The sequence below is a fragment of the Oncorhynchus mykiss genome, chromosome 8, assembly GCF_057628025.1.
Source record: "Oncorhynchus mykiss isolate SJ-2025 chromosome 8, ASM5762802v1, whole genome shotgun sequence".
NCBI lineage: Eukaryota > Metazoa > Chordata > Actinopteri > Salmoniformes > Salmonidae > Oncorhynchus > Oncorhynchus mykiss.
In genome coordinates this window covers 32,192,723-32,217,373 of record NC_143029.1, presented here as the reverse complement: position 1 = coordinate 32,217,373, position 24,651 = coordinate 32,192,723, and the positions used below count along the sequence as shown (strand labels likewise).

The following is a 24,651-nucleotide window of genomic DNA, read 5'->3' as shown; positions in this document are numbered from 1 at the left end:
AGCAAAACAAATTGTATGAGTGTATGATACAAATATCACAAAAAAAGGTGAAAATAGTATACTGTAATAACAGATCAGACAGACCACGTGTGAGTGGTACTTGCAATCTTGGCAGTATCTAGTGTATAAAGTTGTACAATAGCTAAAGGTAGTGGCACTCGACGGAGGCAGCAATTTATCTACTGTATCTATAAAGCCTCCTGTCCAGAATCAAACTGCACAATACATTAGGTATCTGACTGCAGGACATAGTTGGAATGCTTTAAAAGGTTCTGTAGCAAGTTTTTATCCTCAAGAGTAAATCGCCTTAACCTCAGGTGTGCCAGATGCTTTGGAACTCTGATGAAATATTGATGAGTTTAAAAGATTGTGTGTCAGTGCAATTGTTCTGGTACCGGAATTAACAAATCCCATGGCCAATTTCCCATGGGTCCGCGAGTGGATGCATTGTTATAATTTATCAGTAGAATATCATTACACATTATTAATAGTTTGCATTGGAATAGGAAATCAGCTGGAAGATCTGTACTGTTATTCATATTCCATAACATTTTCAGAAGAGGCGGAGTAGGCAAGTGGACATTAACGATGTAATGGCCAAGATGGAAGGTACAGTACTTTGTTCAAATGGCTAGACATAAAACTGTGAACACACTGTTACAGCTCTCATCTGGGTGATTTCCCTGACTGAGTTATTTGGCAGACACATAAAGTGTCGGCTATTACACTACACTATGGAGTTCATTACCTGTTTTAGGCAAAGCATTCTACGAACTTGATGTTGGCGCCTCTCATCGCTTTGCTATCATCAACTTCTTTCCCTTTAAGACATTGCATTTCCTTGTTCTATACTCACAATGTGCTTTTAGTTATTCACAGGCCACGTGCTCTCATATGAGAAAGTATGGTAGCGACTTTAACCCAACACTACGTCCGGACCTCTTGGCGTAATGGTTATGGTGTTGGCTTGACAGTCGCAGAGTTCCGGTCGGCGCTACCCCCCCCGAATTCACTACATTGGTGTCAAAAGTGGCGTGGCGCCTGTGTGGCCATCAAAAGAGGAGTGTACACGTGAGAGTCTTGGTACAGAGAAGCGTGGGGACACTCTCTCCCAGAGGAAGGAGACAATGTCGTGGCCTTAAACTAACACCTAGCAACCTCAGTAAGAGGTTCAGACCTGTTGCCGTAACAGTTAAGGTGTTGGCTTGACAGTCGCTGGACCCGGGTTTGAGTCCAGGTCAGGGGGAAAAGTATCATTTAGAATAAGATGAAGGATGTCACCCAGAGTGGGGATCCTGAAAATAGACCACAGACACAGTACATTAAACATTTACTAATCCATCAGACAATAATTTATCATACAACCTCCTGTGCATCTAACATGGGTACTCAGACAGTGCATGATTAATTGCTTCATGAAATACGGTGCTCTTTAAATATTGCAAGCAGACATGGTTTCTGAAGCACAAGCTCTTGTTGTATTTCAAAATGCACAGATAAATGTGCCAAGAGTAGGCGAGACAACTCAATTAGACTGTCATAACTACTCTCGAAAACACTGCATGATTAGCCGTTTGTGTTAATATCACTGTAGGCTATTAAAAATCTCTCCCTCTCACACACTCACACAGAAACACACGGCTGTTGCGCTTTTTCCCTCTCTGTAAGGTTGCCGTATGTTCCAATACAATAGTCGCCTACTCGGCTACGCCACTTGCATACGCTATTAACGTTGGCTTGATCTGAGAATGTAGATGGGAAAAACGTTCTAATTACATTTTGGAGAATACTAGGGCGACTCGACACTATTTCAAGATAGTCAACGGTGTACTGTTCTCACACGCGTAACACAATGGATCTCTCATTTATGGCTGCGCAGGTAAGTCTGTGACATTATTGGTATTGGTAATCAAGAAGTTATGTGTGGTTTCCATGCAATTATCGGCTAATAATTATTAGAACGAATAGGCCAAATGCGTTGTCAAAAGCTTGCTAATGTGCTGAAGGCAGTAAAGAGTAAACCAGTTCTATATGGCGTCTGTATGGGTTATTTATTTCCTACCGACATACGCACGAAGTTTCTCTCTCGCCGATGAACTTGATTTTGTCACCAACAAGCTAAAATAACCTTTCGCGGATAAACAGGTGTAAACACGCATCCCACCCTAAATCGTGTGAACAATATCGGTTTTTAAACCGACTGTAATACAACTTGTTGATTTTTTTTCAAAATATAACATTTGGTCGCTAGGCTTCAGGAAATGATACGATTTTAGCACGAATTAGATTAGGCTAAAGTTAGTACATGTAATCATATAAAAAACTTAACACACATGCATACATGTTTTCATCCATTTTCTATTATTTTGTCCACGCTGATGTTCCTCTGATCACCAATGCAGTTCTTATATTTGACTGAGATGTCAGACAACTTTGTAATCAACAGGATAATTAAAGTAATCAAATGTAATCAGTTCAGATGAGATATATGCAATTATAATAGACTTGGAGTTGATCAATATCTATTAAGATAGGCTATTCTAGGTATTATATGGCAGGCTACCATGCCATAGTGCAAATATGTGATTTGCAATGCGAAATGTAATTATCTTGAACTTGTAACTCCGCATAACGACTCTAATAAATGAAACATGACAATAACACACCGGACCATGGACAATGTTTACGATTCACCATGATTTTCATTGCTAGCCTATTTACATTTCTCTGATTATGAGTGTCATGCCCTAAGGGCTGCACATGCATGCACATTTATATTTAGAAAACATGAGCGTCATTAGGGTGGGCAAGGGGAACCCCCCCAAAAAAATTGTCTCAAACTTAGCTTAAATTTAAGAAAACGTAGGCAAACATTTTGTCAATTCAAAATGATGTGCTTGCTCAAGTTGTCTCATATAATCATTCAACTATAAATTATTATTTGGGCATCTTAACTAAAAAAGGCTGTGCAACTGGTTACAGACACACAGAGTGCTTTTTATTTATTTTATTTATTTTACCTTTATTTAACCAGGTAGGCAAGTTGAGAACAAGTTCTCATTTACAATTGCGACCTGGCCAAGATAAAGCAAAGCAGTTCGACAGATACAACGACACAGAGTTACACATGGAGTAAAACAAACATACAGTCAATAATACAGTATAAACAAGTCTATATACAATGTGAGCAAATGAGGTGAGAAGGGAGGTAAAGGCAAAAAAAGGCCATGGTGGCAAGGTAAATACAATATAGCAAGTAAAACACTGGAATGGTAGTTTTGCAATGGATGAATGTGCAAAGTAGAAATAAAAATAATGGGGTGCAAAGGAGCAAAATAAATAAATACATTAAATACAGTTGGGAAAGAGGTAGTTGTTTGGGCTAAATTATAGGTGGGCTATGTACAGGTGCAGTAATCTGTGAGCTGCTCTGACAGTTGGTGCTTAAAGCTAGTGAGGGAGATAAGTGTTTCCAGTTTCAGAGATTTTTGTAGTTCGTTCCAGTCATTGGCAGCAGAGAACTGGAAAGAGAGGCGGCCAAAGAAAGAATTGGTTTTGGGGGTGACTAGAGAGATATATCTGCTGGAGCGTGTGCTACAGGTGGGAGATGCTATGGTGACCAGCGAGCTGAGATAAGGGGGGACTTTACCTAGCAGGGTCTTGTAGATGACATGGAGCCAGTGGGTTTGGCGACGAGTATGAAGCGAGGGCCAGCCAACGAGAGCGTACAGGTCGCTATGGTGGGTAGTATATGGGGCTTTGGTGACAAAACGGATTGCACTGTGATAGACTGCATCCAATTTGTTGAGTAGGGTATTGGAGGCTATTTTGTAAATGACATCGCCAAAGTCGAGGATTGGTAGGATGGTCAGTTTTACAAGGGTATGTTTGGCAGCATGAGTGAAGGATGCTTTGTTGCGAAATAGGAAGCCAATTCTAGATTTAACTTTGGATTGGAGATGTTTGATATGGGTCTGGAAGGAGAGTTTACAGTCTAACCAGACACCTAAGTATTTGTAGTTGTCCACGTATTCTAAGTCAGAGCCGTCCAGAGTAGTGATGTTGGACAGGCGGGTAGGTGCAGGTAGCGATCGGTTGAAGAGCATGCATTTAGTTTTACTTGTATTTAAGAGCAATTGGAGGCCACGGAAGGAGAGTTGTATGGCATTAAAGCTTGCCTGGAGGGTTGTTAACACAGTGTCCAAAGAAGGGCCGGAAGTATACAGAATGGTGTCGTCTGCGTAGAGGTGGATCAGAGACTCACCAGCAGCAAGAGCGACCTCATTGATGTATACAGAGAAGAGAGTCGGTCCAAGAATTGAACCCTGTGGCACCCCCATAGAGACTGCCAGAGGTCCGGACAACAGACCCTCCGATTTGACACACTGAACTCTATCAGAGAAGTAGTTGGTGAACCAGGCGAGGGAATCATTTGAGAAACCAAGGCTGTCGAGTCTGCCGATGAGGATGTGGTGATTGACAAAGTCGAAAGCCTTGGCCAGATCAATGAATACGGCTGCACAGTAATGTTTCTTATCGATGGCGGTTAAGATATCGTTTAGGACCTTGAGCGTGGCTGAGGTGCACCCATGACCAGCTCTGAAACCAGATTGCATAGCAGAGAAGGTATGGTGAGATTCGAAATGGTCGGTAATCTGTTTGTTGACTTGACTTTCGAAGACCTTAGAAAGGCATGGTAGGATAGATATAGGTCTGTAGCAGTTTGGGTCAAGAGTGTCCCCCCCTTTGAAGAGGGGGATGACCGCAGCTGCTTTCCAATCTTTGGGAATCTCAGACGACACGAAAGAGAGGTTGAACAGGCTAGTAATAGGGGTGGCAACAATTTCGGCAGATAATTTTAGAAAGAAAGGGTCCAGATTGTCTAGCCCGGCTGATTTGTAGGGGTCCAGATTTTGCAGCTCTTTCAGAACATCAGCTGAATGGATTTGGGAGAAGGAGAAATTGGGAAGGCTTGGGCGAGTTGCTGTTGGGGGTGCAGTGCTGTTGACAGGGGTAGGAGTAGCCAGGTGGAAAGCATGGCCAGCCGTAGAAAAATGCTTATTGAAATTCTCAATTATGGTGGATTTATCAGTGGTGACAGTGTTTCCTATCTTCAGTGCAGTGGGCAGCTGGGAGGAGGTGTTCTTATTCTCCATGGACTTTACAGTGTCCCAGAACTTTTTTGAGTTAGTGTTGCAGGAAGCAAATTTCTGCTTGAAAAAGCTAGCCTTGGCTTTTCTAACTGCCTGTGTATAATGGTTTCTAGCTTCCCTGAACAGCTGCATATCATATTTTAACATAGAATGTTTTTTAACTTACATACAGTACCAGTGAAAATTTTGGACACACCTACTCATTCAAGGCTTTTTCTATATGTTTACTAATAGTGAATACATAAACACATTGAAATAACACATATGGAACCATGTAGTAACCAAAAAAGTGTTAAACAAATCAAAATATATTTTTGCCAAGAGTCTGCAAAGCTGTCATCAAGGCAGAGGGCGGTTACTTCGAAGAATCTCAAATATAAATATATATTTTGATTTGTTTAACAATTTTTTTTTTTGCCTACTACATGATCCCATATGTGCTATTTCATAGTTTTGAGGTCTTCACTATTATTCTACAATGTAGAAAATAATGAAAAATCCTTGAATGAGTAGAAATATGTTGTAATATTATATGTTAAAATATTTGACTGGTAATGTATATTAGACATACATGTTTACATTGTGCATGTTAATTTATACAGTAGTTATTATTCAACATGTCCTCACCTGGGATTTGAACTCTCAGACTCTTGGTTCTTGGCATTCCAATCTTCCAGCTTTGCCACCATATCTGAGTTAAGTGTCAGTTTATCTAACTATTCTCTCACCATTGATATTATTGACTTATTTCAGCAATTGTAGGTTTTTCTGTGTAGTTGTCTGCTGTTGGTGGGGCATATTAATCTGTTTTAATGTTACTCCGTAATCACTGTGATAAATACAATAGTTTTGCTTGAGTGTACCTTTAACAGAGCTGAGATTTACTTTGAAGAGCAAAGTGTAGCAATGCAGGTGAAATAAGTCATTGACATGAACATGATTGTGGTAGCAAGAAGATTGGAAGAGGTTGTGAGTTCAAATCCCAGGTGAGGACGTGGAATATTAATTACTGTCTACATGTCAAATATGAAAACATTGTATGCTAAAACAATAGTTCCCCCACAGGCTTTTTTAGTCAATTTTAGCAAACACATCGTTTTAAGTTGACTGAATTTCTGCCTATGTTTTTTAAAAGATGGAGCTAATTTTGCGCCAACTGTTTGTTTTTAGTTCAGGTAACACTTGGGCTGAAAGAAGTGGAACCAGTTAATAATAATTTGTTGAAACCAAACATATTACAGTGTGTGGTGTTAGCCAGGCACCTGAGAACTTGGAATGTAGAGCGGTATCAGCTGAATTCTCTTGTATTTAGAGACTTTCTGACAGGGATGAAATTTTTTAAATCCTCAGTAAAGCTGACTATAGTATCTCACAAAGCCCAGATTGAATGTGTTGGTCAACACATTATGCAATCAACATGCAGAACTTTCAGGTTACTGTAGGGAAATACAAAATAAAGACTGATATTACTGAATCATACGAGTATAACCATGAGCTACGACGCCATCATATATCTTCATGTCACCACTCATTCCCCTCAACATCCATCCATACAGTACTCATCAAGGACACATCCTCAATCATCTGTCAACTACAAAACAGTATTAATCAAGGCTTTCTCTGTTGCTGTGGGTGTTCAGAGTCTAGGTCTGGGAGGTCATGTGTCGGGAAATATTTAGGTGGTTTTCCTCCACGGCTCTAGACAGCTGTGCGACGGTGCGAGGAAGCGATGGCTGTTGGGAGGACGGCATCGGTAAGATAGAGATGGTGACACAGCTCTGCCTGCCACGTTGAGAGAGCTCTCCATTAGTCTCTGAGCTGGGCGCCAAGTTTCTCCGCCTGACTTCTCTTACGACGCTCTCCGCTCTGCTCAGTGTCATCTCGCCCTCGATGCCCTGGCTGACAAGCAGGAGCTAGTCACTTTCACATTAATGCTGGAGAGCACACTGAGATGCTCCATTGCCATATTGTTCCAACATGGGTCTGCTATGACAGAACTTGGTAACTATGCAGGCTTAAGCATAAGCACTAACTGCCTCAGTTTCTCACTTCCCACTCTTATTACGTTACTCCCATTCGTATTACATGAGTCACATTCTGATTACATTTCTCTCTTCTGTCTCCTCATGCCTTCGTACACAAAAAAAAAATGCTGGGTTAAAAACAACCCATCGCTGGGTAAATAGTGGACAGGACACACGTTGGGTTATTTTTGACCCAGCCAGTTGTGTCATTTAGTAGGGTTATTGAGCCATGATCCACCGTGTCAGATCAGAACACTGGAAGTTCGTGGCTCAGTAGTCGCATGGCATTCGGGTCGTTATTTTTGGTCCCCGGTGAGAGTAAATGTCATTACGGTTTAACTGTTTTGTAGTATTGTCAAACGCATTAAGGGTGAGCACCGACACTTTTGTAGTTTATTGAAGCTTACACAAGTTGAGTTCCTCAAGTGCCTATGCATATCCCAGTGTTGGGATAGTTACCAATTTGTTATGATATTTAAATAATGTTATTAATTGTATATTTAAACTATGTAATGTGCAAAAATATTGAAGGGAAATTTAAATGTGTACAAAATTGTACAAAAATAATGAACAGGAATGACATTTACTCCCACAGGTTGCCAAAAATACTTATCGTCGCCAATAGGCCATTCTTCCTGCAAATAACTTCTATAGTTTAAGCCTGTGGGGGGGGTTCTACTAAGCTAACATGTGGAATTGTTTTAAGATGGTCATATGAAGGATCATTTAGATATTTGATTTGGAATTTTAGGATCCCTTTAGGTATAAAAACAAATATTTGATGAAACATTGAATTTGGCCTTATTAGCTATTAGCCCATAAACGCATTGAATAACAGCATCATACATGGAAAAACAAAACTAAAGGAATTTTGTTTTTGACGTGTCTGTCCTATATCTGAGGGATATAAGAAAGATCAGGAAACTTCCATATATACTTCCATTCATTCATTTTACTGGTACCGGGCTACCTTCAGGCGAGTCTTGTGAGGCTTAGGGACATCCTAGAACAAAACAGTAATCACAATAGAGGAGTCATAATAGTTTGGCAACCCGGACAGGAAGATCACGTCAGTGACTCAACCCACTCAAGTGACGCACCCCTCCTAGGGACGGCATGAAAGGATGCAGTGGATTCAGAAGCAGCCAATGCAAAAAATATATATCTTAATACACTGCTCAAAAAAATAAAGGGAACACTAAAATAACACATCCTAGATCTGAATGAATGAAATATTCTTATTAAATACTTTTTTCTTTACATAGTTGAATGTGCTGACAACCAAATCACACAAAAATTATCAATGGAAATCAAATTTATCAACCCATGGAGGTCTGAATTTGGAGTCACACTCAAAATTAAAGTGGAAAACCACACTACAGGCTGATCCAACTTTGATGTAATGTCCTTAAAACAAGTCAAAATGAGGCTCAGTAGTGTGTGTGGCCTCCGCCACCTCATCAGGAGCATGCCCAGGCATTGTAGGGAGGTCATACAGGCACGCCTGTATGACCTCCCTACAATGCCTGGGCATGCTCCTGATGAGGTGGCGGATGGTCTCCTGAGGGATCTCCTCCCAGACCTGGACTAAAGCATCCGCCAACTCCTGGACAGTCTGTGGTGCAAGGTGGCGTTGGTGGGTGGAGCGAGACATGATGTCCCAGATGTGCTCAATTGGATTCAGGTCTGGGGAACGGGCGGGCCAGTCCATAGCATCAATGCCTTCCTCTTGCAGGAACTGCTGACACACTCCAGCCACATGAGGTCTAGCATTGTCTTGCATTAGGAGGAACCCAGGGCCAACCACACCAGCATATGGTCTCACAAGAGGTCTGAGGATCTCATCTCGGTACCTAATGGCAGTCAGGCTACCTCTGGCGAGAAAATGGAGGGCTGTGCGGCCCCCCAAAGAAATGCCACCCCACACCATGACTGACACACCGCCCAACCGGTCATGCTGGAGGATGTTGCAGGCAGCAGAACGTTCTCCACGGCGTCTCCAGACTGTCACGTCTGTCACATGTGCTCAGTGTGAACCTGCTTTCATCTGTGAAGAGCACAGGGCGCCAGTGGCGAATTTGCCCATCTTGGTGTTCTCTGGCAAATGCCAAACGTCCTGCACGGTGTTGGGCTGTAAGCACAACCCCCACCTGTGGAAGTCGGGCCCTCATACCACCCTCATGGAGTCTGTTTCTGACTGTTTTAGCAGACACATGCACATTTGTGGCCTGCTGGAGGTCATTTTGCAGGGCTCTGGCAGTGCTCCTCCTGCTCCTCCTTGCACAAAGGCGGAGGTAGTGGTCCTGCTGCTGGGTTGTTGCTCTCCTACGGCCTCCTCCACGTCTCCTGATGTACTGTCCTGTCTCCTGGTAGCGCCTCCATGCTCTGGACACTACGCTGACAGACACAGCAAACCTTCTTGCCACATCTCGCATTGATGTGCCATCCTGGATGAGCTGCACTACCTGAGCCACTTGTGTGGATTGTAGACTCTCATGCTACCACTAGAGTGAAAGCACCGCCAGCATTCAAAAGTGACCAAAACATCAGCCAGGAAGCATGGGAACAGAGAAGTGGTCTGTGGTCCCCGCCTGCAGAACCACTCCTTTATTGGGGGTGTCTTGCTAAATGCCTATAATTTCCACCTGTTGTCTATTCCATTTGCACAACAGCATGTGAAATGTATTGTCAATCAGTGTTGCTTCCTAAGTGGACAATTTGATTTCACAGAAGTGTGATTGACTTGGAGTTACATTGTGTTGTTTAATTGTTCCCTTTATTTTTTTGAGCAGTGTATATACAGTATATATATATATATATATATATATATATATATATATATATCCTCCATATATATCTTTAGCTTAAACAGACAGATTTTTATGGGGATGTTTATATTATGCTAGTTCGATTTTCATGGGGCTGCTGTAATTGACTAAAGAGGGTTAAAAAATACCCATCTGCTGGGTCAACCCAACATGAAAGTGAATAATAACCCAATTTACGGTTAAATTAACCCATGTTTCGGTAATCCAAAGGCGTGGCCTATTCGGGGCATGGCTTTCAGATAGTTATTTTTGGCCCCCTGTGAGAATAAATGTAATTCATGTTCATCATCAAGTTTGTACACTGCAAATGTTTATTTTCCTTCAATATTTTATCACATTACACATTTTAATGTGACATTTATAAAAAAAAATAAAGATTTAAATATTATAACAAATTCGTAACTATACCAACATTGGGATATCAAATTAAATCAAATGTATTTATATACCCCTTCGTGCATCAGCTGATATCTCTAAGTGCTGTACAGAAACCCAGCCTAAAACCCCAAACAGCAAGCAATGCAGGTGTTTAAGCATGGATATGCATAGGAACTCAATCTTGTGTAAGCCTTATTAAAGATACAAACCTGTCTGTGCTCAACATGTACTGACAATACAACAGAACAGATTAACTGGAATGACATTTACTCTCAAAGGTAGCCAAAATAACGATCTGAAAGTCACGCCCCTACTAAGCCACGCCTCCAGTATTCTGCTCTGACTAGGTGGATCATAGCTCAATAACCCAGCATCAACAACCCAATTTATAGAAAAAAATGAGTTTTTTGTGACCCAACTGGCTGGGTCACATTAACCCAACATGTGTTCTGTCCAATATTTAGCCAAATTGGGTTGTTTTTAAACCAGCATTTTTTAGAGTCTACCTGCCCATTGGAAACCAGAGCGAGAGGGAGCAATCATCTGGGTCGCACCTAAACTCATTACGCTGTTGGTGGTATAAACAGTCTTAACATTTACTGTGCTTTCTTTACACATTTTTCTCTCTCTCTCTGCTAGCCTTAATCTGAAATAGGAGCCACCATGTAATGAGTCCTAATGTTTTACCAAGTGACTTTACTCTTAATCACATCCTTCATTTTGTGCCCTTGATGCAAATTAACCGTGGGCTATATTCCTTTTAAGTTTTGACAGATGATGAAGGATGCTTGAAGTTTGCACATTTTTTTTCATACCATGTCCATGATCGCAATCAAGATTTCCAATTAAGCCATTCCGTTTATCTCTTGCCACTGATACCGATGCTTCTTTCAACTCTTATTGAATTTCTCCTTTCTGTTTGACCACTGCTTATGACAATTTCATTTTTATACCCTCAACTACAAAGGAATAGTTATACTGCTTGTGCAAGACTCATGCTGTGTCTGTTATATGTCACATACACTGATTTTAGCATCAATCTACTACATTAATTTTTTCTATTTCATGCTCTCATACTATTCTATACATCCTTGGTTTTGATCATTAATGTTGTCTGCTACTAAATTAATTTACAGCCCACATCAGCTGTCAGTAAGTGGGATGCTTGTTAGTGGCTTCCATAGATTTGTAGAGTGTGGGTAGGCTACAACTGGCACTGAAACAAAACCCTATCTGAAAGGAACTGATAGTTAAGATGGCTGTGGCTGCAGATCCCATGGATACATAGCTGATCAGCCAGCCAGTCAGCCAGACAACCAGCTAGTGACGGTTATAGTAGACATACTGTACGTGCTGCGTCTGCTGGAGCTACACATGCTATATGCAGTGGTGGGAAAGGTGCCCAATTTTCATACTAGAGTAAAAGTAAAGATACCTTAACAGAAAGTTCCACAAGTAAAAGTGAAAGTCACCAAGTAAAATACTACTTGAGTAAAAGTCTAAAAGTATTTGGTTTTAAATATACTTAAGTTTAACAAGTAAATGTAATTGCAAAAATATACTTAAAGTATGAAAAGTAAAAGTATAAATCATTTAAAATTCCTTATATTAAGCAAAGCAGACGGCACCATTTTCTTGTTTTTAAAAATAATGTATTGCCAGGGGCACACTCTTGTGTTTAGTGAGTCCGCCAGGCCAGAGGCTAAATTTGACACAAGTACCTTTTGTTGTCAGGGAAAATGTATGGAGTAAAAAGTTGTAAAAAATGTAGGAATGTAGTGAAGTAAAAATAAAAGTTGTCGAAAACATATATAGTAAAGTAATGTACAGATTCTCCAAAAAACGACTTAAGTAGTACTTGAAAGTATTTTTACTTAAGTACTTTACACCACTAGCTATATGGGTGTGTGTACAGTAGGATCAGGGAGTGGTTTGTCACTTCTTGGCCCACTCGACTGGTCACCAGATAAAATTGCTTTCAGACCTTGACACCATCCTCCTTATCACACCAACCAAGTGCTTGTCTTTGGGTCTAAGCTACAGGCGGCAATACAATTTTCCTCAGCTTAGCCCAGGGGTGTGTCAGAGTGCATGTACTGTAATTAGCGGGGCAAGAATGATGGCTTCTGGCTCCCAGCTCTCCAGTAGTAATGTGCCATGCTCGAGCTAGCTGGCTCTCTCTGAATGGGTGAATTTACAGACAAGGGGTGAAATATTGCGGGACGGCAACAGCTCCCAGGGTGGGGCACAAGCTCCCTGTGTGTGGACAGGAAGCACAGAAAAGATAAAGCAGTTGTGAGATCTTTCTTGGATTATGACTGTTTCTTCTCAGTAGACTGCTGACACAGTGCATGAAAGGATATCTGATCAAGACATAATGATCGGAATCAGAGTGACTGGAGCTATGGCAAAAGGAGATCAGCATACACGGTTAAACCAAGTGTTTAAGACACATGACTAAAAACAATTCTGTAACACTTTTTAAATGTGTCAAGGCATTTAGAATATCAATGAAAACTCGTCACAGTGTTTTGATTGTAAACACAAGAACATGCTTATTTGCTATTATACTTTTTAAAGATATGAACATGTTTATTCAGGATAAGGCATTTAGGTTTTAAACACTAAACACTTGGGGTGTTATTTCAACACTGTAGGATGTAAAGCCATATTTTAAAATTTCCATAAATGCCTTTTGAGTGAATGTAAGAGATACCCACCCATTACTGTGTTTGTTAGTAGTGATGGGGAAATGAAGCTTCCTAAAGCATTGAACTCTTTCCAGCCAATTGTGTCGAAATAGGTTTTGCCCCATGGAAGCGCGCACATCATTTTCTTGACGTTGTTAGCTAACCCGTCTATTGGCAAACCTAAATGCCTGAAGTTTAAGTTTTTAACACTGATGTTTATGTTATAAACGTGTCACATGTTTCATGGTTTTCCGGTGTGTTCTGTAGAGAAGGTGATTATGCTGATATCCAGGTATCACGATGCCTCCGCGTGTAAATACATGAGGATGTACACCCATAACGCTCATAGGTTGTTTACCCTGTAGAGAAAGGAAATTGGAGTGCTAATGAAAATGGCAGTGTGGGATGCCATAGAGTTAGTGAGCCATTACCTGTAACCAGAGGGGGCCTTTCTCTCCAAGCTGCCTTCTCAAGGAAGCATCCAAAGCAGGGTGCCCTATTTCCAAACGTAATCGACTTAAACATTTCTTAAAATATATTTTGGCCCCTATTCCAGGCATGGTCAAGTTAATCAATAGGACTGTGGTCATACATTAGATAATCTTGTTTAGTCATCTATCATTCTTCCACTCGCTGTTAATAGCAATGCGCTGGGAATGAACAAGCATGTCCATGACTTACAATATTTATCCTTACAAAGCAGAAGGAAATGCCCGTCTACCTTACTTGCACAGAAGTGCATCAGGCAGTAGTTCTATTTTACCCCCCATTAACATTACCAGATGTACATAAAGTAAAATAACTGATAATACAAAAAATTCAGCAACCATTGCAAAACCATCCTAACAACCATATTTTGAGTTATTAATGGGCACTGATACATTTTCACGAGTCGCGACTCGTTTGTAAAATTAAGATTTCTCCAGGGACCGCACAAAGGGAACATAATGATATGGATGTTGGGTCGGGATGTACATTTTCTTCAAAGGATCTGCGATATCTGTTGAGTGCAGTGATTTACTGAGTTTATAATCCATATACAGTATTGTGTTATCTTTTTCGACCTGATGAGTTAGTATGTAAATCTAAATGAAATGTTGCCAGTCCAATGTTCCCCAGAGGTGACGATTTGTCAATGTGATTTTTTGTAGTCTGTAGTTAATTATTGAATGGGAAAAATCATTATTGATTGACTAAACTGTTTCACATCATAATTTATCATATTTAATGTATTCACAGATACTGAGACATTGCGTTTTTTACATTTGGGCCCAATGAAGTGGAAAAAAAGTTCATCTTTGTTTAAAGACGATATTCTTCATTTTTTAAATTGTGTTGTAACTACTAAACCTTTAAATTAGGCCCTTCTAAGGTTATATATTGCATCGTAAAGGCTGTGTCTGACCTGGTGTCTTGCCGGAGTCAGATGTCCCCATTCTACCCTGGTATACCACAGTAGAATCCATGCAGTGACGCAACTGGTCTGGGGACAGTGCTTCCACATCCTGTGTAACTCATCATCACCACAGCAGGGGTTACTTCCAGTGTCTCAAACAAACATAGTTCAGGGTGTAGAGAACAAACCCATTGCCCCATACAGTAGTCCTGCTCCTGATCTATACACTGGCCATAGAGTTCAACTCAGACTTACTATCTCATCATGAACAGTATGATAAAAGGGGGCCAAGCAGTACAGTAAGGAGAGTCCTCTGGATCACCCCTATAGCCCTCTGCACTGTGGAATGCTGGGAATTGCCATTGTAGCAGCAGTACCAGTTCACTCCTGTGTGTAATGTGTTGACTATAGTTGTTCTAGTTGAACTTGAGGTCTGTGGTGTCATGATTCAATTACTTTTCAAATGCAAAGCAGAAAACTACTCAAACGTGAACTGTGTTGGGTATGCGCCACATCTGAGGAATAACAATCAGTTAAATATTTTCTCCCTACGTATCTCTCTATTAATACATAAACAGTTTGTTACAGAAAGTCCTGGCAAATATGCTTATTTCCACAGGGGCTATGGTTGCTATCAAATTCCTTCAGTGCCACTTTACTGAAAACACTCCCTTCTCAGGGAAATTGGAAGCTATCGCTCGTTGGAAAAATGTGTTATCTAATGTTAGTCCAAAAGTATGAGTTTTCTCTCTCTCTCTCTCCCCATTCCTCTGACTGTTTTTACATACCTTTACATGCATAATCGCATTTGCGGTCACTTTTGAGAATTGTGTTTTCTCCGCTAATTGATTGATTGATTGCATTCCAGACTATGTTTGGAATATTTTTTTTTCAGGCAGAAGGACAAGTTGACCAGTAAAATGGGTGAACTTTTGTACTATGGGGTATAGGCTAGTGATTGTGCTGTTTGTTAGGCCTACTCAAATGTGGACAGTTATTCCAACATCTTCAATATGCGACTCAGGCAGCTGCGTCCCTGTTGTGTCTGTCTTCACTTGTAGCCTGTGAGAAAGCATTGCAGCACCCACCTGTAGCACGCGCTCCAGCAGGTATATCTCTCTGGTCACCCCCAAAACCAATTCTTCCTTTGGCCGCCTCTCCTTCCTGTTCTCTGCTGCCAGTGACTGGAACGAACTACAAAAATCTCTGAAACTGGAAACACTTATCTCGCTCACTAGCTTTAAGCACCAGCTGTCAGAGCATCTCACAGATTACTGCACCTGTACATAACCCATCTATAATTTAGCCCAAACAACTACCTCTCCCCCTACTGTATTTATTTATTTATTTTGCTCCTTTGCACCCCATTATTTCTATCTCTACATTGCACATTCTTCCAATGCCAATCTACCATTCCAGTGTTTTACTTGCTATATTGTATTTACTTCGTCACCATGGCCTTTATTTTTTTGTTGCCTTTACCTCCCTTATCTCATCTCATTTGTTCACATTGTATATAGACTTATTTTTCTAATGTATTATTGACTGTATGTTTGTTTTACTCCATGTGTAACTCTGTTTGGTTGTATGTGTCGAACTGCTTTGCTTTATCTTGGCCAGGTCGCAATTGTAAATGAGAACTTGTTCTCAACTTGCCTACCTGGTTAAATAAAGGTGAAATAAAATAAATAAAAATGTAAATCCCGAGATGCTGTGAGAAGGACCAGATCACTTTACAGGCATTGTCTAATAAGAATTGAGAACCTCCGAGAGAGCCTTGAGAGTGAGAGGTGCTTTGGAGCATGCAGCCGGTAGAAGGGAAATATAATTATTATGTTCAGCCCAAGTGCACAACAGCTACTGGCCGCAAAAGTCATAGATTTTTTTAGGGGGCATTACGGCCACACAAAAGTGATGCCGCCGGGAAATTTGAGTCATTATCAAGTGCTTGTCCAGTTGTGAATGAGAGACTGAAACAATGCATATCATATCATTAGAGTCACATCATGCAGCCTTAGAATGTATTGAACATTAAAACACATAACCCAACATTTGTATCACAACTAAAGTTACATAAATAACTCTAAATGAAGCATGTAGGAGGACCTGTTTCTTTGTTAACCTCTCAACACAGAATAGAAGCATGTGCGCAATCCCTCAAACCTTTTGGAGAAAATATCCTTTCTATTTTATTCAACTATGTTCAATTGTATTCTTCTTCATGTTTCTTTAGACCTGTCTAATATAAATAATGGATATATTTTGATGGTGTTGGCTTTATGACATGGATTTATTAGACTTTTAAAAGTAGACGTTCCAAAGGTCTGCATCAGTGTCTTGTGGACTATGGGTGGAAGCCAGGAGACGCTAATTGTGTTTCTGTTAATTAACAGTCATGAGACCAGCAGTTATTTGCTTGACAATCACCGGCTGACAAAACGTCACGATCGCCACAGCCGCCGGTATGACATTGTTTATTTCTTCCCAAACACAACTCATATGTTGTAGGTTCTAGCAAGAGATTTCTTTGGAAGACATTTTCTCAGTAAGGTACATAATGAAGCAAACACATTTTCATTAGCTTGTCGAGACTGTCGATGCACAGTCTTTATGTGATTATTATTCATAGAAAAACGTGCAGGTGCCGTTGTGTGTTGGGGTTTTGTTGCTCCCTTGTTTGATTGTGTGACCTAGGGAAGAATGGATAAATTACCTGTTTGTGTGTGTGTCTGTTTGCGTGTGTGCGTGTATGCATGTGGGTGTGTGTCAGGGCATTTTGTTATTCCCTCCTGACATTGTGTGGCCTGTGGAGAAATGGATTAATGACCTGTGAATGTCCTCACACTAAGCAGCCTGTTTCCTGTAATGTAGCCCAGTGGATAGCTTTTACATCACATGAAGCCCAGCCCCAGAGTGGCGCTAACTGAGATCTCTGAGATCCCATGCACCTCTATATGATTAACGCATCACCTGGCTACACACTACAGTGAAGACTCACCCAGGCGGTGAGCCAGCAGGAGTGGACTAATCACAGCATGCGGAAAGTCCCATGTCCTTCTTGTCGTGGTTGAATGATGGGCGTCTTGTTCAGTTTGCTGGTTGGCCACCGCTGTTACAGGGATGTGGTTAGCCCCACTCTGAGCTCAGACACACACATTTAGGGGAAATTAGTAGTGGTGGGCACCAAAATAATATTGATAATTCAAAATGAAAATGGTACCGGGCATTTTTTAAATTGTATTTAACCTTTACTGGGCAATGTATCGTGATATATCGTGATAGCATGTCATATCGTGATAATATTGTGGCATATATAATGATATGTTTTTATTCTTCCTACTTATTTTCCTTCATGCCCATAAGACATTCTCATCCAGGGACAGATAGAAAGACGGCGATGACGTCTAAAGAGAGACCAGAGAGAATCATGGTAAAAATAATAAAAAATTAAAAGGGGCATGCAGCAATGATAGGCCAGTGATAAGTACAGCCTTGTGTAATTCTTACAGAGCCAATATATAATAAAAGAAGAGCTAGGCCCAGGCAGGCACATAGTACTGTTACAGATCTGAGCTGGGCCCAGGCAGGCACAGAGTACTGTTACAGATCTGAGCTGGGCCCTGGCAGGCACAGAGTACTGTTACAGATCTGAGCTGGGCCCAGGCAGGCACATAGTACTGTTACAGATCTGAGCTGGGCCCAGGCAGGCACATAGTACAGTTACAGATCTGATTTGGGCCCAGGCAGGCACATAGTACTGTTACAGATCTGAGCTGGGCCCAGGCAGGCACAGAGTACTGTTACAGATCTGAGCTGGGCCCAGGCAGGCACATAGTACTGTTACAGATATGAGTGATTTGGAACGAGAGAAAAAAAGCTGAAATAGCTTGCTGATTCTGTTTTGCCAAAGATTCTCCACCGTCAGTAGTGTGATGGCACTCAACCAGACAGGCTTGAGAAATGGTAACTCGCCAGATATTACTTTGTAATGTCAAATTGGTTGCATGTTCCAGCATTGCTTTCCATGCTATAAATGACATGCCACACTCATTACGTTGAGGTAGGCTGGATATGACCTGAGGAAAATACCTTGTCTATGGATTGTGGAGGCAGAAATCCAATAATTGCAACACATGTTCCAAATGAAAGGGTAGGTCGTGAACTATGCGAAATAGTGTAGTCCTTGTTACTGTACCTGAAGATGACAAAGTGTCCTTTGCTTGATTTGCATAGAATGTGTTACCATAGTAACAGAGTTCACTGAGAGACATGGAATGAGTTTGTAGCCATAAATGTACATAGGTCAGTATATGGCATGTTTAAATGTCTAGTCTGTAATAGCATACAGGATATCAAAGTCTACATGGGGAAATAGTGGTAAAGCTCAGAGTTCTATTGTGATGTGAAGCAGGGGTTTATAGGTATTGGACTCCATATTCAAGTCCGTAAAAAAGTCAATACGTATACGAGGGCCAAACTTGCTATACGTGTGCATCCATGAACCATCCAATGACCCTCTTTTTCTACTAGATTGAAGTGTTTCACTTTATGCTTTGTTAGAGAGGATATCATATTGGTTTCTCAAGTTTTAGACATTTGTATACCTTTTGATTGATGGGTCCTTTTTGTTTCGTGAGAGAATAAGAGGCAGCAATGAGAGAGGTAGTCGTGACTGATGCTGCGTGGACGTTTCAAATAGCATTATTTTACAGTATTTTACTTTTTTTTTTTCTGTAAACACATGGGGCATTTTCTGTAAATGTAACGGCTGTCTTGGGAAGAAGGTGAGGACCAAAGCGCACAGAAATAGAAAATCATAGACAAACTAACATAGACAACCCACCCAACTCACGCCCTGACCATACTAAAACAAAAGACAAAACAAAGGAACTAAGGTCAGAACGTGACAGTAAAACACATGCTTCCCCTTTCCCTTGTATGAATAAAAGCATGATAATGGCCTGGAACATCACCATAGGAGTGCACAGTAGCCTGTAGTTATTGGATGATATTTGCTGTGTGTTTAGAAGAAGAGAGGAGAATGTCACTGTTGCTACCCATTGTCTCAGTAGTCCATTTGTACGAGAGATGGATTATTTTGGGATACCAGGGGAAATAAAAGAAAGTGCACTTCACAGGTGAATAATTTACAGTTGATGGAAGTGCTCAGTGTCATTACTATGCTCTAAGTCCAAAGTGGGCATGTGAGTGCTCATTCAGTGGTTCTGCTAAGCAAGCTTTGGGATATTTAGTCTGTACTTGCAATAGAATACAAAATGTTACATCCTTTTTCTTCATGCTGAAACCTCTGGCTATAGGACCGAAGATCATTTGGTGAACAGAGAGTGCCATGACTGACAACCGACTGGAGGCTTATTTGAGGAACTGACTGTAGAAACATAAAGACGTTGACTGCTTCTGACAGTTGCGTTGTAAAGGGGAATCCTAAAATGCTCACTAACACATATGCTCCTGTTCAGGCTGTAGGGTGGGAGACAGCAACCTATATACAGGGACTATCCTGAGACTCATATGAGGATATGGTTTGTACTCTGTTGATGTTCACTCCTATGGAAGCCCTTTTGAAATGCTTTGTCCTGAATGCTGATTGGCGGACAGCCGTGGTATATCAGAACCTTTACCACGGGTATGACAAAAATAATTTTTTACTGTTCTAATTACGTAGGTAACCAGTTTATAATAGCAATAAGACACCTCAGGGGTTTGTGGTTTATGACCAAAATACCACGGGTAAGGGCTGTATCCAGGCACTCCACTTTGCGTCGTGATTAATAACGACCCTTATCCGTGGTATATTGAATAAAAAAGCCAACTGTACTCTTGGAGATTTACATAGAAAGGGATTGTGACAGTGACAAAGAGCAAATGAGTGCAGAAATCAACTGAATTTAGTTAATAAATCCAGGTAATCTAGCCAGGGCAGTACCGAGGCTCCAAACCTTCCTATCTTGTTGATCTCTTAATTATTGTCTCAGCTGTGATTTAGCACAGTCTACACTGGGAAACCAATATGCAAGATCCATTTGTTCTAGCTAGAAAGCGATTTCAAAAAGCCGTTATGGCGGTGACAGGCACCTCTATTACCCTGAACATAGCACTTTAATGGCTAGTTGGAGAAAAAAAACTTGTGTAATCCGATGCATGAACAAATGAGCAATGTGGGAGTGCCATCGCTCATTTGGACAGAGCGGTTTGTTTTCATAGGCACACTGACTTGTCCCTTTGAGGAAAGGTGTTTGGGGCCGTCTGAGTTGTTGTGCGCCTAAGTGTTTTGCCAGCGTGCATGTGTGCACGTGTATGACAGTGATGTTTAGCAGAGGCAATAAGGAACAGTGATTAAAAACAACACTCTTAAGTCTTAGTTACCTTGTAAGGTATTTATTAAATGGAAAGTATTGACAGCATTGAATAGCAATCAAGCAGTTCACCTCTGAGTGACACATTGGAATTGATGTCCAGTCCACAAATGGAGAGTGTGTACTCCATTATCAGCAACAGTCAGCGACAGTCAGCTTTGCATTGGTAAACAGCTTTGAATGAAAAAAAGAACATGTTTGAGGAACAATTGTATAATTTGTTCACATTCCCCACTCCTGTTTCTAAATGGTTCAAATCTTCTCTGAACCACATAATGTGCTGGGCTGATTCTATATACAAGTGAAAGATAAAACGTAAGCTTCTTGAAGGCATAGTTTCTTCAGTGAGATGAGTTCTCCTTTGTTTGAGGGAAAGTGTCTTTGAGAAGCTTTTGTACATTTCAATGTGTAGAAGGAATTGTTTACCCTACAAGTCTATACGTTTGACATGCAAGTGAATTGTCTCTTAATTCCTCTCCTTACGTTATCAGTGAGGTGTGAAAAGATGGAAACCTGAAAAACAGACACATCTACGGGACACTCACCACAGCCCTTTCCTTGATCAGTTCTCTATATGACATTGTCTGTCCCTTTATTGTACCCCTACTACACAATGCCCTCTCTTTTTCATTAGTTTGCTATGAACAAACAACATCTCTATAGGAATCAAATGAAATAAGGTACTCATAAAGGACTTTATACCTTTATTTAACTAGGCAAGTCAGTTTAAGAACAAATTCTTATTTTCAATGACGGCCTAGGTACAGTGGGTTAACTGCCTTGTTCAGGGGCAGACGACAGATTTTTACCTTGGGGATTCGATTTTGCAACCTTTCGGTTAATAGTCCAACGCTCTAACCACTAGACTACCCTGCCCTGGCCATCCCCCCTTTGAGACAATGTTCACAAAATCCATTTTGTATACTGTATCTCTTAACCTCCATTGAATATTTACTTTATATGTGACAGACTAATCTCCACAGAAGGGTTTCAAAGATACAGGTAGCAGCCTCATCACATTAGAACACGTATTTCACCATTGTACTCTAATGAGAACGGACCTCGTGACAGATTGGTCATTTGCTGCAATTGGTGACGCTCTACTACGGACTGTGTTGTATAGGATACAACTGTGTGAAGGAGCACACCTTTCTTGTCCCAGTGTCATATTTGTGGGGTTTGGCTACCTAAACACAGCTCATATTTTCTGTGTGTTATTTTCTGAGCATAGTTGCCATCCTCTTCCCTGCTGTAGATAGGTATTGAGATACTGCGTGTATGTTCTGAATGTGTATGCGTAAGTGTAGGAATATGTAGGTTCCATACCATCGCTGGAAAGCATTCCATTGGCAATCCAATAGCTTTACTGTAGATACATTTCAGTGAAAGAGTTTTAAATGATTGCTATAATCTCAATATGTGCTCCAATGACCTATTGGACGAGCTTCACCTTCCAGATAAGGGTTCCTCATTCACAATGAATCAGAGCCATTGCAGAAATGTTTTCAGACTGTTTACTTAATATTGGAAAGGAGACAAATGAACTGAATATTCAATTAATATTCAAAGGGAGAAGAAGATTAAGCCACTGGACTATATTGATAGGGAAGGAGTGTTTCGGGTTATACATAAAATGAATGACGCTGTGCAAATTTCAGATATTTTGCCCACTTTGAGTTTAATGGACTTCCTTTTCTCTTCCAGTCTGTCATGGCGGGAGCCTTCATGGACTCGTCACCCAACGATGACTACAGCACGGACCACTCCCTCTTCAACTCCTCAGCCAGCGTCCACGCGGCCTCCATGGCAGCCCATGACCAGCCGGAGAGGGAGCCCATGTCCCGCGACGCCATCTGGCTTTGGATTGCCATCACCGCCACCATTGGGAACATTGTGGTCGTGGGAGTGGTGTACGCCTTCACTTTCTGAGTGGTGGGAGCCATGATAAAGTGTTGCCAGCAGGAGGAAGTTGCAGCACAAGATATTTGAACATAAGCTCAGAAACTTGAGAGCGACATAATCTCAGAACTCCACAGCAGCCAATAACCACCATGAAAGGCTACACTGATACAGAGGAGTGAATGATTATTGCATTGACATCTTGTCCATGCTTTTGAAAGACAAGGGACAAATACAAATACAGAATTGAGTATGTGTAATATGTTGGTAATTTTACTGCAGCCAAAGGTAAAAATATGAAATATTTTGTACGTAAGTTCTGTTGATTTTACGTAAAAATTTTAACATTTCTGATGAAGCTTTAAATATTGAATGGATTCTAGAAAATAGAATACAGTGTTGTATAGTCAACTCTGAATAACCTCTGAGCTAATTGGTCAATTCTGAAATCACCTAAAGGACGTACAATATTCCTACAGAACCTTTGTAACGTGCCAATTGAAGCGTTTGGAGATCATTGTATGGAAAGTAACACTGATATGTTTTTATCTTCAAAGCATTACTCCACAGAGGTCACTGTATTCTAAAGACATCTGCCCAAAGTTAGGAGTTTATGACAAACATTCTAGTAACAGAATGCCTAATGATCTTAGATTGATTTACTTACCCCATGAAAATATAGTTCACCTGACACTATCGGTTTTGGATCAAGTAAACCCCCCTTTTCATCCTAAGTGAGCCTTGAGTGCTGAATAGACAATCCTTTCCGAGCAAATTCATATCAAATAAAGTATGGGTACACTAAAACTATTTCCCTTAAACACCCCTATCAGACCTCAAATCCATATGAACGAGATGTACGATTTACAGAACTTGATGTTCACTGTGACCGCTTGTTATGTTTGTTTCCATTCTGTATAGCAATCCACTTTTCACAGATATTTACATGTGGAAACCAGATTTATCACGCTTAGAACTCACTTGGATCCAAGCCTCTTGATGTGACTGCTGTAACCATAACCATTTTTATGTCGGTCTGAATGTATATTTGGATATAAGATTATCTTTCTTCCTCTTTACAGTTGCTCAACACATCGTAACCCAAACTGCATTCCAAGCCAAATACTCAACAAAAGTATAAACGCAACATGTAAAGTGTTGGTCCCATGTTTCATTTGTTGAAATAAAAGATTCCAGAAATGTTCCATATACACAAAAAGCTTCTTCCTCTCCAATTTTGTGCATTTTTTTTTTTTACATCCCTGCTAGTGAGCATTTCTCCTTTGCCAAGATAATCCATCCACCTGACAGGTGTTGCATATCAATAATCTAATTTAACAGCATGATAATTACACATGTGCACCTTGTGCTGGAGACAATAAAAGGCCACTCTAAAATGTGCAGTTTTGTCACACAACATAATGCAACAAATGCCTCAAGTTTTGAAGGAGTGTGCAATTGTCATGCTGACTGCAGGAATGTCCACCAGAGCTGTTGCCAAATAATTGAATGTTCCTTTCTCTACCATAAGCCGCCTACAACATAGTTTTAGAAAATTCGGTAGTACGTCCAACCAGCCGCACAACAACAGACGTGGGTAACCACACCAGCTCAGGCTCAGGCTTCATCTGGCTTCTTCACTTGTTGGATCATCTGACACCAGCCACCCGGACAGCTGATGAAAATGAGGAGTATTTCTGTCTGTAATAAAGCCCTTTTGTGGGGGAAAACTAATTCAGATTGGCTTAGCCTGGCTCCCCAGCTGTGCCCAACCATGTGAAATCCATAGATTAGGGCCTAATGACTTGATTTCAATTGACTGATTTCCTTATATGAACTGTAACTCAGTAAAATCTTTTAAATTGTTGCATGTTGCATTTATGTTTTTGTGCAGTACCGTTTTAAT

The 24,651-nt window shown here is 40.8% G+C and overlaps 1 protein-coding gene and 1 long non-coding RNA gene across 3 annotated transcripts in view; one reads left to right on the top strand and one right to left on the bottom strand.

Moving 5' to 3' along the window:
• The window catches only part of LOC149981497 (uncharacterized), a 213,243-nt gene that overhangs the window by 111,998 nt on the left and 76,594 nt on the right, over positions 1-24,651 (bottom strand). The window lies entirely within an intron of this gene.
• On the top strand, positions 1,463-23,964 carry LOC110529793 (uncharacterized protein C14orf132). 2 transcript variants are annotated; one of them, XM_021612326.3, is made up of 2 exons: positions 1,463-1,879; positions 22,551-23,964. In XM_021612326.3, exons 1-2 carry the CDS (start codon positions 1,853-1,855, stop codon positions 22,773-22,775), a joined length of 252 nt encoding a protein of 83 aa, XP_021468001.1. In that variant the 5' UTR covers positions 1,463-1,852; the 3' UTR covers positions 22,776-23,964. The 2 variants fall into 2 exon arrangements, with proteins under 2 accessions (XP_021468001.1, XP_090099326.1); XM_090243200.1 differs by lacking the exon at positions 1,463-1,879 and adding an exon at positions 16,860-16,931.

Coding starts and splice junctions, on each gene's coding strand:
- LOC110529793 (XM_021612326.3), top strand. CDS start 1,853: ATGGATCTCTCATTTATGGCTGCGCAG. Junction 1,880..22,550: donor TCTCATTTATGGCTGCGCAG/GTAAGTCTGTGA, acceptor TTTCTCTTCCAG/TCTGTCATGGCGGGAGCCTT.